At 44.9% G+C, this 16,969-nt stretch overlaps 1 protein-coding gene across 1 annotated transcript in view; it reads right to left on the bottom strand.

Annotated features, from left to right (window-relative positions):
- PSTPIP2 (proline-serine-threonine phosphatase interacting protein 2) overlaps positions 1-7,788 on the bottom strand; it is an 84,761-nt gene extending 76,973 nt beyond the window's left edge. Inside the window, exon 1 of the mRNA XM_067699214.1 lies at positions 7,680-7,788. Within this exon, the coding sequence (XP_067555315.1) occupies positions 7,680-7,712 (33 nt within the window). The 5' untranslated portion in view covers positions 7,713-7,788. The remainder of the gene's footprint in view (positions 1-7,679) is intronic.
- Positions 7,789-16,969: the final 9,181 nt, after the last annotated feature.

Below are 16,969 nucleotides of genomic sequence, written 5' to 3'. Positions count from 1 at the left end.
CAAAAATGGGCAGAAGACCTAAATAGGCATTTCTCCAAAGAAGACATACAGATGGCCAAGAAGCACATGAAAAGCTGCTCAACATCACTAATTACTAGAGAAATGCAAATCAAACCTACAATGAGGTATCACCTCACACCAGTTAGAATGGGTATCATCAGAAAATCGACAAACAACAAATGCTGGAGAGGGTGTGGAGAAAAGGGAACCCTCTTGCACTGCTGGTGGGAATATAAATTGATACAGCCACTATGGAGAGCAGTATGGAGGTTCCTTAAAAAACTAAAAATGGAATTACCATATGATCCAGCAATCCCACTACTGGGCATATACCCAGAGAAAACCATAATATAAAAAGACGCATGCACCCCAATGTTCATTGCAGCACTATTTACAACAGCCAGGTCATGGAAGCAACCTTAATGCCCATCGACAGATGAATGGATAAAGAAGTTGTGGTACATATATACAATGGAATATTACTCAGCCATAAAAAGGAATGAAATTGAGTCATTTGTTGAGACATGGATGGATCTAGAGACTGTCATAGACAGTGAAGGAAGTCAGAAAGAGAAAAACAAATATCATATATTAACGCATGTATGTGGAACCTAGAACAATGGTACAGATGAACTGGTTTACAGGGCAGAAGCTGAGATACAGATGTAGAAAACAAACGTATGGACACCAAGTGGGGAAAGCTGCGGGTGGGTGGGGATGGTGGTGTGCTGAATTGGGCGATTGGGATTGACATGTATACACTGATGTGTATAAAATTGATGACTAATAAGAACCTGCTCTATAAAAAAATAAATTAAATTAAATTTAAAAAAAAAAGAAAGTCCAGGAAGGATAAGAATGGAGGTCTAATCATAATATACTACTTAGCTTTAAACTAAACAATCTTTACATGCTGTGGGAATTCCCTCGTGGTCCAGTGGTTAGGACTCCATGCTTTCACTGCTGTGGGTCAGGGTTCAATCCCTGGTGGGGGGAACTAAGATCCCACAAGCCGTGCGGCCAAAAAACAAACAAACAAAATAAAGCAATCTTTACATGCTGTGATAACATAAATAATGTTTATATTGTTTTTCATTATAAGCCTTTTGGAAATATTTGGATATTTAAAGAATGTGCTTGCATCATCTAGATTTTTTTAAGGCTTGTTAACAAACTTTTGTTTCCTCTTTACTTGTTCAGATTTTGTTTTATATATTTCAATAAGAATTCGTATTTTCCTTAGAAGGTAGGTCCCATGCCTCTTATTAAATTTTAAAGAAGCTAAAACAAGAAAAAAGGATTTTGATAATTATTTTAAAGATAGACCCCAGTGGCTGCTCTAGGAAGAATGAACTGGAGGGGGCAATCGTCAATGACTTTGCCTTGCATTTTGCCACCAGGCAGGACCATAGCCCTCCTGGTGTGTTTCTAGGGACTGGTTTCCAAGGGAGAGGATTAAAAAAGAAAAGCAACAGCCTATACATTGTATGAAATAGCACATGGGGGAAAAAAAAAAAAAAGAAAAGCACATGGGGGGCTTCCCTGGTGGCGCAGTGGTTGAGAGTCCGCCTGCCAATGCAGGGGACACGGGTTCGTGCCCCCGTCCGGGAAGATCCCACATGCCGCGGAGCGGCTGGGCCCGTGAGCCATGGCCGCTGAGCCTGCGCGTCCGGAGCCTGTGCTCCGCAATGGGAGAGGCCACAACAGTGAGAGGCCCGCGTACTGCAAAAAAAAAAAAAAAAAAAAAAACCACATGGTGTGATAACCTGTTTTCTTCTTTGTTTATTTAAGAAAAAAAGCACCCTCCCATACTGTATAGAGAAAAGTCAAGGAGCAAAGCCAGATGCAGCACCAGCTCAAGCTCTGGTAATACCCAGAATGACCAGATTCCAAAGTGGCCAGAGGTTTGAAGCAGAGGGACAGCCCTGGGTGGCTAGGGGCAATGAGCAAGCTCCTTCCCCTGGTCACTCACCAGGCAGAGCAGAGAGGCCACACCCACTGCAGGTGTTGGGGTGGGAAGAGTGCAGGACAGACAGTAGGAAGCCGGTCTGGGCCAAGAGCCGTAAGAATCAGGAAGACCAGGTCAAAATATAAGGGTCTAGAGGACATACAGGGTCAGGCTGGGCCTCACACCCTTGTGAGGAATGTGGGGCTCTCCTGTGGCAGGACATCTTGCTCTTCTGGAGCAGGTTCTACAGTCACCTGTGCATGGCTACATGGATCACAGGCCAAAGGCTGGGACTTTCCCTCTGCGGCCTCCTTCCCTGGAGCCCTGGAAACCACATCCATGGTCCCCGTCTTATTCCGACAAGGTACCACCAACATTAACCAGAATAAATAACAGCACCACTTAGCCACATGACTGCTGGGAGGGAAACAGCACACAGGCGTTGTGTCCGAGTCAGGCAAACTTGGTTGGGGACGACCCCAGTTTTAAAGAACACTTGAGTATTCTCTTTTCAAACAAATCCACCTAAAGGTTCCTTTAACTAAACTCTCCATGGGGCATTTGAATAAGATTATTTGTAAAGTATGCGCGGACTTATACCTTTTCAGGAACATCTACGTAACCATGGGTCTCTCAACTTTCATGGAACATTCCTCTCCTGGCCCTGTGATGGCTCCTGTGAGGGTTGAATCCCTACATCTCTGCCTCTCTTTCTCTGACCCCTCTCTCTTCCTGCCAAAATACAGGTAGTCACCAAGAGTGCTTCTCTGGGAACCTCTTATCTCTTGATTCTTTCTCCTCGAGTAACTGTCACCCATTTCCTTTGTCACCTCTGTGCTGACAATAGTTGACAATCTCAAGTGCTCACTATGCGCCAGGCACGTACTAAACTCTGATTTAATCCTCACAACAGTCCTAGAGCGTAGACATTGGTATTGTCCTCATTTTTCTACATGGAAAAACTGAGTATGGGAGTTGAAGTAATCTGCCCAAGGTCACCCAGCTACAAGGGGCAGACCCGGGATTCAAACCTGGCCAGGCCACCTCATAGTCTCTGCTTCTGCACGTTATGCTGTTCCGTGCACTCTCTTGCTTGGACACCCTTTCCAAGGTACTGGGGCCATCTCCACCAGCCCCTCAAACCTAGAATGTTGACATCAGAGCACACTCACTGACGTGTTTGTACTGGTTGTTAAAATATTAAAATACCCCCAAACCTTGCTGTCTGGCACCCTGTTCCTTCCCCAAGACCTCCCCATATCCAGCAACCCTGGCATGGTCCTGGGGGGTGGGGGCCGGGTGGGGGGGTTCAGGATGCTCCTGGCCTGCCTATTGTCAATACCGCTTCTGCTTCCTCTTCCTTCCCTCCCCACAAACCAGTTCCTCATCTGACTTCCTTATTTCTGGGGTCCGCAACTCATTTTCCTGTTCACCTTACACACAGCTTCCTTCAAGCTCTCCTTTCCTCTCTCCTACTGCCCAGCTTCAATTGGTGACCCTGTCCTGTGGCTCTGACTTCTTCTACCCTCTGCCATTCCTCTCATCTGTCTCCTCCTGTCCCTTCCCTATGATTTCCATCCTGGAACAGACCCTTTCTACCCCTGGCCCAGTTTTCTTCACTCCTGCTAGACTCTCCCATCCCCTGACCCCTTTGCCCTCTACATCCCTGAGGACACGCATTCAAGACCAAAGCCCGCCCTCCCTGCCAGCTTCCTAATGAGGAATCTACCTTCAACCCAAGAGTATGGTCTTAACCGCTGCAAATGCCACCTCTATACAGAGAAGGTATTTTCTTAAATATTTATTAAATTCACTCAACTGATACCCACCTTGTTTCCAAAGTTTTCTACCTTATGTAATCACAACCTTCTTGTCCTTGAAGCATGAAAGTTATTGCCATCTCCTCAGTGATAACAACAGCCTGAGAGTGTGAGAGCATCGCAGGCAGCCCCTGAGGTCTCCAACAGTTTCCCTTCTGCCCCTTGTCTCCCAAATCCAGGCTGACTGTCCCATCTCCCTGATTCCTAAGCCCACATGCAAAGCACCATCGCAGTTCTGGGGGCTCAGTGGATGGTGGGAGCCAGTGCAAACCTCCCAGGAGCTCATGGTTGGAGCTGAAGGAGAGCAGGTCTATGCAAAGTCCTGCTCCACTATTTAATAGCTCTACAAACTTGGGGAATGTTGCTTAACCTGTCTGCCTCTCAGTTTCCTCATCTGTAAAATGGGATACTCAGTAAGGGTAGTTGTGAGACTTAATGAGTGGTATGTGTAAAGTGTTTAGAACAGTGCTTGCCACAGACTCTATACACAGTAATATTAGCTATTACTGTTTTTATTATTTGACATAAAGTATAGGAAATTAAGAGATGGAAGATATCTTTGCAAACTATCTCTCAGGATCTCATATCTTCTGAAAGTAAAAGCTCAGAGGGGAAAAAAAGAAAGTAAAAACCCAGAAATTTCTCTGCCTTGGACCTTCACCCTACCTCTAACTCCCAACACAGATCTCACGTCTCCCCCCTCCCCTAACCACTCCTGCAAGTCTGCACTGGGAGCGGCTGGGGGCTGCCTTCCTATGGCTTGGGAGACCTCTGAGGACGGAGGCCGCAGCTCTCACCCCACTACATACCCTGTCAGCCTTACAGATCCACTGTACTCATTCAACCACTATTTGCTGAGAACCTACTGGCATCAGCCTGTGCAAGGGGCAGTGGCATTGAAAGCCAGCACAATAGCTGTCCACAAGGTGCTCACATGCTTGTAGGCCCCAAACTCAAAACCATAAACTGACAAATGCTATGAAGGAACAGAACATGTGCTATTGGGTGCAGTCAGGAAAGGCTTCCCTGAAGAGAAGACACTGAGCAGAGATCTGAAAACTGCGTGTTACATTATTATTTTTTTTAATTTTCAATTTTTTATTTTTTCTTACATCTTTATTGGAATATAATTGCTTTACAATGGTGAGTTAGTTCCTACTTTATAACAAAGTGAATCAGTTTTACATATACATATGTTCCCATATCTCTTCCCTCTTGCATCTCCCTCCCTCCCACCCTCCCTATCCCACCCCTCCAGGCGGTCACAAAGCACTGAGCTGATCTCCCTGTGCTATGCGGCTGCTTCCCACTAGCTATCTACCTTACGTTTGGTAGTGTATATATGTCCATGCCTCTCTCTCACTTTGTCACAGCTTACCCTTCCCCCTCCCCATATCCTCATGTCCATTCTCTAGTAGGTCTGTGTCTTTATTCCTGTCTTACCCCTAGGTTCTTCATGACATTTCTTTTTTCTTAAATTCCATATATATGTGTTAGCATACAGTATTTGTCTTTCTCTTTCTGACTTACTTCACTCTGTATGACAGACTCTAGGTCTATCCACCTCATTACAAATAGCTCAGTTTCGTTTCTTTTTATGGCTGAGTAATATTCCATTGCATATATGTGCCACATCTTCTTTATCCATTCATCCGATGATGGACACTTAGGTTGTTTCCATCTCCGGGCTATTGTAAATAGAGCTGCAATGAACATTTTGGTACATGACACTTTTTGAATTATGGTTTTCTCAGGGTATATGCCCAGTAGTGGGATTGCTGGGTCATATGGTAGTTCTGTTTGTAGTTTTTTAAGGAACCTCCATACTGTTCTCCATAGTGGCTGTACCAATTCACATTCCCACCAGCAGTGCAAGAGTGTTCCCTTTTCTCCACACCCTCTCCAGCATTTATTGTTTCTAGATTTTTTGATGATGGCCATTCTGACTGGTGTGAGATGATATCTCATTGTAGTTTTGATTTGCATTTCTCTATTGATTAATGATGTTGAGCATTCTTTCATGTGTTTGTTGGCAGTCTGTATATCTTCTTTGGAGAAATGTCTATTTAGGTCTTCTACCCATTTTTGGATTGGGTTGTTTGTTTTTTTGTAAGAGCTAACACCTATCCTTCTCAAACTCTTCCAAAATATAGCAGAGGGAGGAACACTCCCAAACTCATTCTACGAGGCCACCATCACCTTGATACCAAAACCAGACAAGGATGTCACAAAGAAAGAAAACTACAGGCCAGTATCACTGATGAACATAGATGCAAAAATCCTCAACAAAATACTAGCAAACAGAATCCAACAGCACATTAAAAGGATCATACACCACGATCAAGTGGGGTTTATTCCAGGAATGCAAGGATTCTTCAATATATGCAAATCAATCAATGTGATAAACCATATTAACAAATTGAAGGAGAAAAACCATATGATCATCTCAATAGATGCAGAGAAAGCTTTCAACAAAATTCAACACCCATTTATGATAAAAACCCTGCAGAAAGTAGGCATAGAGGGAACTTTCCTCAACATAATAAAGGCCATATATGACAAACCCACAGCCAACATCATCCTCAGTGGTGAAAAACTGAAAGCATTTCCACTAAGATCAAGAACAAGACAAGGTTACCCACTCTCACCACTCTTATTCAACATAGTTTTGGAAGTTTTAGCCACAGCAATCAGAGAAGAAAAGGAAATAAAAGGAATCCAAATCGGGAGAGTGTTACACTTTGAGGGGAAGAAAGGCAGGTCTCTGTACCCTGCTTTTTCCCACAATGCCTGTCATGGGACCCAGAAGTCCTTTATTCTACCCAAAGAACTCCCAGGCCTCTTCAAGGGGACAGCTGCGAGGTTGTTCACCTTCTCTGTGAAGCTGAGGGGGGTGGGGGGTGGGGGCGGTGAGCTGCACCCTACAGGTGGGCAGTGTCCCAGGAGAACCTCAAAATCTCCAGGAAAAGGAACTTCACAAAGCAGGGTCTAAACTGTGTCCCGAAGGTTACAGGGCCAGGTTTCTCTACCCAGCAGCTCTAGATAGGGGCCAGGAACCTGCTAAGCAGCTATGAGGCTGAATGGGGGACAATCAGGGTCTCAAGTAAGGAGCTGGGGCGGCTTGGCAGCAGTGGGTCAGTCTGGAGACGTGCTGACTTTCTGCTCCTGCCTTAAAGGGATGAGGGCGGTTCCTCCGAATGAGGGGGTACAGACCCTTGAGGGGCACCTGCGCAGTCAGATGAAGGGGGAAAGACGACTGGACAGAGGGAGAGGGGCAGGCAGAACTGCTGCCTCCCGGTTGGGCCCGTCCTCGGGCTCAGATGTCCCCACCACCTCGCAGGGTCTCACACACGCACCGACCTCCCCCTGGGCGGGGGCAAAGACAGGGAGAGGCTCAGGAAGCGGAGCTGCAGAACCCGGCAAAGCTTCTGCTAGATAACACCTCTAGGGTTGTCTGCCGGGGCGAGCCGGGAGCTAATGGGGCTCGGACAGGCTGTACGTTTCCGCGGACCTGGAAAAGCCGATCAGCCTGGCGAAGTTCACCCCACGTTCTGCGCCCCACGTCCCCCCAAATCCGCTCACAGCGCAGCCTCAGGGGCCACCGGCGACTCTCCCCGGACGGGTGACTCCTCCTTTTGGGTCTCGGTTTCCCTATGAGATGAGGGGGTAATGTCCCAACTCTAAGGCTACACCCGTCAGGAGTGTCCGGGGGCGCGGGCGGCCGAGGGGGAGCCTAGGAACCGGATCCCGGGGACCCGCGGGCGCGCGGTGGGCTGGGGGAAGCGCAGAGAGGGGCCGGCGGCGGTGCCTCCCCTCGCGTTCTGCCCCGGAGCACTGGGCAGGCGCCCACGTCTCCCCTCGGAGCCCCCGTTCCCGAGCCCGGCGATGGGTCGCTTACCCCGCCGACTTACCCAAAAGTTCCCCTTGAACAGTGAGCCCGTCATGGCCGGCGCGCGAGGAGAGGAGAAAGCCAGCGCAGGCGCGCTGCGACGCGGACTGTCAGGGCCAGCGGCGCGTCCCGCCCCCGAGTCCCGCCCCCGCGCCTGCCCCGCGCAGCCCCGCCCCGCGCCGCTAGCACCCGGCACGCCGCACTCGTCCCGCGCGTAACGGAGGGACTGCCCGCGGGTTAGAGCCCTGCGGCGTCAGCCTTCAGTTAGTCAGCCCTACATTCCCCCTCCTTCGGGAGGCCTTTAAGGATTGGAAGGAACCGGTCCTGTCGCCTCCCCAAATTCGGCTCCGTTCCTGCCCACAAGCCCTCTCCTCCCTCGACCCAATTCCTCACGGAGAAATCCAGGCTTGCGCGGTGGTGGAAGGAGCCCCCGCCGGATCGGAGGTGGTCGCGGGGACAGCGCGTCGGCTCTGTGAAGCCTGAGCACTGACAATGCTAGCGGCCGCGTCAGGTGTGGACGCTTCATCTAGTCAAGTGCAGGACCCCAGAGGCGCCCGCCACAGACAGGCAAGCACGGTTTAGTCTCAAAGTCATGGAAACATCACTGATACTGTCTCCGCTTGACTCTAGGTCCCTCAGTGGGGTCCTTACAAGGCATCCGGGAACTCAGCTCCTCGCGACCCTTCCGCATCTTAGGACCCAGACCCAATACCCTTTTCCACCAATCCCATTCCAGAAGTAGGAGCCCGAACTTCCGTCCTCTCCCTCCACTTTCGTAACATAACACACTCATAAACATAACCCAGGGCAAGTCAGACCCATCCGGGCTTTGTAGTCATGCGGCACTCTGGGACAAAGTACTGCCCTGTGCTACATGCCCTGAACCAAAACTGAAGCCCAGAGGCTGACTGACTTGACCAAGATCACAGCGTATTTAAGGTATGAAGAGCTCGGTTACAGCTCTTCCAAACAGAATCAGAGCCCAGGATAGAGGCCATTTCTGGGACAGATCCATTCAAGGAGGGGAGGATGAAGGTCAAGGGTGCCAGCCCAGAACCTCATGCCTGGAGAGGCAAGCTTTGCCTCTGAGCAGGTTCTAGCTTGGTCCAGAGCGAAAGGACAATTGCTGGGGTGATATGAAGGACAGCTGGAAGATTCTGCCTGGTAATACCTAGCCCCCTCCCCTGTGATGAAATCCCACCAGTAGAGTCATCGCAACAAGGATAGAGGGGTGGCCTCCAACCCTGGGTCACTCCGAGGACATGCATTCATTCATCTTGTTGTTCATCTCTTTGTAAAGCAGTTAGGTTAGAAGGAAGAAAGGGAAGCCTGACAGCATCATAAAGGGCAGCAGAGGCCACAGAGGGCACCAGGGGGACAGGCTAAACAGCAGGAGGGGTAAGAAATAGTGACAACTAGGGAAATGAAAGACGCTGCAGTGCCACAGGCAGCATCAAAGCTTTTTCCTGGGAGTTTTGAATATTTTGCAACAAATATTTTAAATACAATTCTAATTGTCTAAGTTTTCATTTTTAACATTTTTTTTTAACATCTCACGGAACATTGTATTTGATTTTCGTGGCTCAAGCCCAGTCCCCTGGATTTTAACTCTCTTCCACCACCCGGTGGCAAGATTGCAAATTGCAAATGGTTGTCCGCGCTGCCAGAAAATATTCCTCATTCATTCATTTATTAATAACCTCATCACCTGGACAGGTGTTGGGAGTAAAAAGACAAGTAATATCTGTACTATATCCAAGGGTCTATAACAACTTGGGGACATTTTACTAATGAAATTAAATAACACTACTACAGCAACAATGGAATGATGAAGTTTAATGATCAATACATTTAAGATAAACCACTATTAATGTTTTGGCATCTCTTCCAATAATATACATTTGCATGATTGAGCTCTTACTGTACATAAAATTTTGAGTTTTGCTTTTGTAACTTAACATTTCATTAGTATTTTCTAAAGTCCTTTAACACACTTTTCCTAACAAAGTTTGATAGCACCTGGTGCGGGCCAAACAAGACAGATACTCTTTCATGTAAAAATTGAAAGTCTCTGTGAAGAGAAATTTGGCCATGTCATCAAATTTTTAAATGCTTTTTTTAATTAATTAATTTATTTATTTATTTATTTATTTTTGGGCCGCGAGGCTTGCAGGATCTTGCAAGATTGTTCCTGACCAGGAATTGAACCTACACCCTCAGCAGTGAAAGCAGAGTCCTAACCACTGGAGTGCCAGGGAATTCCCTAAATGCTCCTGTGTTTTGACCCAACAATTCCATGTTGAAGAATTTACCCTCCAAATATCCTTATGTGTGCCAAGTGAAGTATGTACAGTTATTTATAACAGCATGGTTATTCTGCCAAAGATTTTAAAGAACTAAATGTCATCAGTGGAGAACTAGCTCAATAGATTGTGATACTGCTATACAATGAAATCATATTCAAGCATTAAAAAAGCCAGGAAGCTGTGTTTTGATATGGGACAATCAACAGCTATTAAGTGGGAAAAAAAAGCAAAACAAACTGCCATTGGGTGAGGAGGAAAAAGAATAGACACACGTTTTAAATGGGTTTCTTTGATAGGGGGATGGGGCAGAGGGGCATAGGCGGGAAGACCTACTTTTCTTCATGCCCTCTGGACCTCTGAATTTATACAAGGTGAGTTTATTTCAAATCTCCCCAAAATTAAAAAGAAAAATCTTCAGTGTCATTTTTTAACTTTTGCGTAATTTCCTATCAAGTGGATATATCAATACTTCCTTAGCATTTTCTTAATGCTTTTAGAAATATTACTGTGATAAATATCTTTCATATAAATTTTTGTTAAAATTCTTCATAATGGAATGTTCATAGCAGCACTGTTCACAATAGCCAAGATATGGAAACAACCTAAATGTCCATGGACAGATGAATGGATAAAGAAGATGTGGTACATATATACAATGGAATATGACTCAGCCATAAAAAAGAATGAAATAAATGCCATTTTCAGCAACGTGGATCTAACTAGAGATTATCATACTCAGTGAAATACGTCAGAAAAAGACAAATATATGATATCACTTATATGTGGAATCTAAATGACACAAATGAACCTATCTATGAAACAGAAACAGACTCATGGACATAGAGAACAGACGTGTGGTTGCCAAGGGGGAGGGGTTTGGGGGAGGGATGGAGTGGGAGGCTGGGGCTAGTGGATGTAAGCTGTTATATATGGAATGGATAAACAACAAGGTCCTACTATGTAGCACAGGGAACTATATTCAATATCCTATGATAAACCATAATGGAAAAGAATATTTTAAGAAAGAATGTATATATACGTATAACTGAATCACTTTGCTGTACAGCAGAAATTAGCACTGAAAATCAACTATACCTCAAAAAAAATTCCTCATAGTTGCATTACAGGTTAAATAATATAAACATTTTTAAGGTTTTGAAATAAAACTGTCAAATTGTTTTCCAGAAGTTATGGAGAAAAAGGAGGCTTCCCCAGAAGGAAATAGGGATCTTTTCCCTGAAATAGGATAAATGGATGATGAGCGGCAAAAATAACAAATGCCCACTAAAATCACCAATTTTCCTTCACACTTTAAAAAAACCAGTCTGCATTCCTCTTCCTCCCCTCCACCAATTCCTCTTAGCTGTTCCTTCTTGAAACACTGCTTTCTTCTCGTCTCTGCTCTCCTCACAAAGCCACATTTCCCTATCACAATTAAGTCCCAAATGCCCCTGTGTGGTCAAGACCCTCCCTACCCTGACCTTTCCCACTTCACTCCCCGGCTTCCTTCCCTCTCCTCACCCCAGGCCAGTCAGGCTTTTCTGCCCTCCCAACTTTGCTCCTCTTTTGCAGGCTGCCTGGGTGCTGCTCTTCTTTCTGCTCAAGTTCCATCTCAGCACCACTTCCCCACCTTCTCCAGCCCTCAGTGTCTTCTCACTTCTTGCATTTCTAGAAATTGTCATCCTTGTCACACAAACTAGCCCTTAATGAAATATAATTTATATCCTATATTCTTCTCTAATTTCTGTTCCTCTTGGATAGCTTACCTCCCCAAGAACACTGAAAAGCACCTCAAGATAAGGGTATTTTCTCAAGTACTCTCATGGATTAGACAACGATGGAGCCAGCCAGGGAATTCAATAAGCTCTTTCTGATCAACCACAGCAGAACCAATTTTTACTTCAGTTCCCATAGTCCGATCCCTTCCTTCCAGGAGACGGGAGCAAACCTGGCCAAGGAGGTAAAGCCAGGATCTGAAGACCAGGACCTGGCCAAGCAGAGGCCATGGTACAAAAGCAACAGAGGGCAGGAGTAAGCTGTGTTATTAGGTCTGCCAAGTCAATGTCAAAAGCAGAGAGGATGGATTTCGTCACCAGGATTAGAAGCTGAGTAGACTGAGGAATGGAACAGAGGGTCAGAACAGGACAGGAATAGAATACAAAGGGAAAACTTCCAGGAGGAGGCTTCAGTGCCCAAGGGCTACTAGCTGCATGGATCAAAGCAAGGGTTAGGGTGAATACCATTGTTGGGGCCCAAGGCAGACCACCCGCAAAGTATGCCTCAGTGGCAAACTGATTTTGAGTTAAAGTTATTTAAATTGCAAATGCAAGAGGGACACTTGACCATCCTGTCTCCCTGAAAGCAGGAAATAAATCTCCCATTTGAAAGGTGCCCTCCCAGTACTAGGAGGTTGAAATACATCCTTATCACCAGAGATATGGAATTCAGGGCCAAGAAGCCTGTATAAACAAAACTTATTACTGTAATTCTTTCATCTACTACTCCAAGCCCAAACTCTGTTTAGACTCACTTATTAAGCACCCAAAGCCTAAGTTTCTTTGTCCTGACAATTCCTATTAAATTTATTCTTTGTCTAAAAATTATAGACACCACCCCTGGTGGTGCAGTGGTTAAGAATCCACCTGCCAATGCGGGGACACGGGTTTGAGCCCTGGTCGAGGAAGATCCCACATGCCGTTGAGCAACTAAGCCCGTGTGCCACAAATACCGAGCCTGCGCTCTAGAGCCCATGAGCCACAACTGCTGAGCCTGTGTGCCACAACTACTGAAGCCCGCATGCCTAGAGCCCGTGCTCCGCAACAGGAGAAGCTACTACAAGAAGTCCGCATACTGCAATGAAGAGTAGCCCCCACTCACTGCAGCTAGAGAAAGCCCACGCGCAGCGACAAAGACCCAATGCAGCCAAATATAAAAATAAATATATTTAAAAATAAAAAGTATAAAAGTTGCCTGCTTTAGCCACTTCTTATATCCCATTTCTGAGACTTCCATGTGCACGAATTAAAATTTGTTACTTTTTCTCTTGTTAATCTGTCAGGTGTCAATTTTATTAGTAGGCCAGTCAAAGTGGGGGAGGGGAAAATTCCCCCTACTCAACACCTTTTAAGATTGGAATTTTCATAAGTGAAAGTGAGTGAGGTAAGGAACTCAGACGATCTGTTCCTGGTCCAAGTAAAGATGGAAAAACTTTGATATTCACTGTCACAAAAGACAACCTACTGCATGTGGGGCTTTTTCATCAAAAGCCACCATTTAAGAGTGAAAAGCAAGCTAAAGAATAGGAGATGAAATTTCTAATACATTTATCCTACAATGAACTCATATCCAGTATGTGTATATATACATGTATATGTGTGTGTGCTTTTTTATATATATATATATAAAACTTGTAAAACTAAAACCAAAATACCAGGACTGTTTCTAGGGCTGGGGCAGGAAATATACAATATAAGGTAAGCATGGAGCATTCTGCAGTACCAGAAAGCCCACACGTACACATACACAATTGAGGGCATTACAAAGGGGCACCGGAGCCAACTGAAAGAGGCCACAATGGCCAAAGCTGGAACAATTTGAACAAAAGTAATGTAATACTGCATTATAACCCAAAGTATAAAATAATTAACCAGGAATTCGTACTGATATAAATAGGTGACTGAATACATAAAGGATATATAAATCTTCTGTGCATAATTCCAAATAATTTATGTTGATGCTCCACCTTCAAGGAGGTGAGTAAAATTTCCCATCCCTTCAGTGGAAGCTATGAATAGTCACTTCCTCCCAAAGAATACAATATGGAAGGAGGTGAGGGGAGAGTAACCTTACAGTGGAGAAGCCTGATTAACAAAACCTCAGGCAGGTGATCAAGATTAACATGAACAGTCATAACTCACATTGACAGTATGTGCCCTTGACATCAGGTGATAAGACTGGTAATCTACCTCTGTGGTCTTTCACCTAAAAACCTATAACCCTAGTCTAATCATGAGGAAAATATCAAAGTGAAAGACATTCTATAAAATACCTAATTACTATCCCTCAAAACTTTCAAGGTCATTACAAACAAGGAAATCTAAGAAACTCACAGCCCAGAGGAACCTAAGGAGGCATGACGACCAATGTAGTATCCTGGATGTGAAACTGGAACAGAAAAAGGACATTAAGTAAAAACTAAAGAAATTCATGGTGGGGGGGGGGAGTAAAAAACAGAACACCTAAGGAAATCTGAATAAAGGATGAACTTTAGTCAATTATGATGTATCAATATTGGTTCATTAGTTGTGACAATATACCATACTCCTGTACTATCATGATGCTGCCTCAGCTCAGAAAGGCATTCAGGTCAGCTCCAGTTCAGGGGCCAGAGCTGTGCTGGGCTCGAGTTGATACCTTGGCCAAATAAAATAGGTTCAGACAGAAACTTGTATAAACCACCTTTCTAAAATACATCTTTATGGTTAATAGGATTTGTTTTAACTGGCTAAATGCAGGACCCCTGGAGAGCACAAGTGAGGTCAATATTGCAGGTTGGTCTTGCTGATAATTATTGTTTTAAAGATGCCTGTGCAGAAGAGGCAGGCCTGGGACTGCTGCTATCCTGAGAAAAGCCTGCTTACAAGATTAGCCCTTGACTAGCATCTAGGAACCTGACTGGTATTCAGTTCCAACACAGATATAAAAATTTTGTGCCTAAACTGTCTGTACAATGTGACTTATGCTGAATACCTGTTTCCTTCCAGGAGTCTGGAATTTTAGTACATGCTAGGCAGAAGGTACCCATGTGACTAGCCCCAATAAAACCCTTGGACTGGGAGAGGACTAGAAAGCCTACACCTGGTTTCCTCCATACATTACTCCAGGAGCATCTTCCCATTGCTGATTTTGCAATCTCTGGTTCATACTGATATGAGATGGAATGCTTTCCTTGAGAAAATGCCAGCTAGTCAATGTAGAAAAGAATTATAAAACCACCACTTTACAACTCCCAATGTTGTAACTATTTCAGGCAAGAATCAACAGATCCCAAAACCATTCAGTGAAAGATGCTGGGGAGATAATTAGGGAAATTTTATTAAGGACTGCATATTAGTGAATCAATGTTTGTTTTCTTAGGTGTAATAGTGGTATTGTGGTTATAAAGATGAATATCTTTATTCTTAGGATATAGATGCTGAAATGTTTTAGCTCAAGTGTCCAAACTGTCAGGATGCCTGCAACTTACTCTCAAATGGTTCACCAGAAAAATGAATAAACGAAGTAATGAATGAATAAAGCAAATGCATCAAAATATTAACAACTGGTGTATATGGATAAAGAGTAAATGGGTGTTAATTGTACTATTTTTTCAACTTTTCTTAGGTCTTCATAATTTAAAAAGAAAGTAAAGAGGGGACTTCCCTGGTGGCGCAGTGGTTAAGAATCCACCTGCCAATCAGGGGACACAGGTTCAAGCCCTGGTCCAGGAAGATCCCACAAGCCGAGGAACAACTAAGCCCGTGCACCACCAACTACTGAGCCTGCACTCTAGAGCCCGTGAGCCACAACTATTGTGCCCGCGTGCTGCTACTGAAGCCCAGGCACCTAGAGCCCCTGCTCCGCAACGAGAAGCCACTGCAATGAGAAGCCCGTGCACCACCACAGAGTAGCCCCCACTCGCCGCAACTAGAGAAAGCCTGCGCGCAGCAACAAAGACCCAACGCAGCCAAAAATAAAAAATAAAATAAATTAAAAAAAAATACTAAGTCAGAGAAAGACAAATATTATATGATTATCAATTATATGTGGAATCTAAAAAATAACACAAATTAACTTATTTACAAAACAGATTCACAGAACAAACTTATGGCTACCAAAGGGGAAAAGGGAGGAGAATTAATTAGGAGTATGGGATTAACAGATATATACTACTGTATATAAACAAGGATTTACTGTATAGCATATACTACTGTATATAAACAAAGATTTACTGTATAGCATAGGAAACTATATTCAGTATCTTTTAAAAACGTATAATGGAAAAATCTGAAAAAAAAAACAATCACTCTGCTGTATACCTGAAACTAACACAATATTGTATCAACTATACTTCAACCAACTAAAAAACGTGGGCTCCCCTGGTGGCATAGTGGTTAAGAATCCACCTGCCAATGCAGGGGACACGGGTTGGATCCCTGGTCTGGGAAGATCCCACATGCCGTGGAGCAACTGGGCCCATGCACCACAACTACTGAGCCTACATTCTAGGCCCACAAACCACACTTGCTGAGCCCGCATGCCTACAGCCCGTGCTCCACAACAGAAGCCACCGCAAGAAGTCCATGCACCACAACGAAGAGTAGCCCCCACTCACCACAACTAGAGAAAGCCCGCACACAGCAACGAAGACCCAATGCAGCCAAAAATAAATAAATAAAATTTAAAAATCTTCCCCTGGCCAAACGCCAATACGAGCTCTTTTCCAGCTCTACCAGTAGGTAGTCATTTTTAATTCAAATGGCATTTTGTACTGGTTACTTACTGCATCTTATTTGTATTTCTAGGTAGTAGCTGCACAGTATTTACAAAGTCATCATTATATTAAATGTCTTTTGTCCCACTCCCTAACCCTAGATAAGTTACTGAAAGGATCCTTCTGCCTTGCTCACTTTGTACCTTTCTTTAGTGTTCATCTCATAGTTGATGCTCAATAAACTAAGCACTATTTAAAATATGCCTATCTTGGGCTTCCCTGGTGGCGCAGCAGTTAAGAAACCGCCTGCCAATGCAGATGACGTGGGTTTGAGCCCTGGTCCAGGAAGATTCCACATGCCACAGAGCAACTAAGCACCCCTGTACCACAACTACTGAGCCTGCGCTCTAAAGCCCGCAAGTCTCAGCTACTGAGCCCATGCACCAACCACTGAAGTCCATGCACCTAGAGCCCCTGCTCCACAAGAGAAGCCACCACGATGAGAAGCCTGCGCACCACAACGAAGACCCAACG

This window comes from Pseudorca crassidens, chromosome 12 (assembly GCF_039906515.1).
Source record: "Pseudorca crassidens isolate mPseCra1 chromosome 12, mPseCra1.hap1, whole genome shotgun sequence".
In the NCBI taxonomy this organism is placed as follows: Eukaryota; Metazoa; Chordata; class Mammalia; order Artiodactyla; family Delphinidae; genus Pseudorca; species Pseudorca crassidens.
Note: the sequence above shows the minus strand (reverse complement) of the source record. Positions and strands in the feature narration are given on the sequence as shown.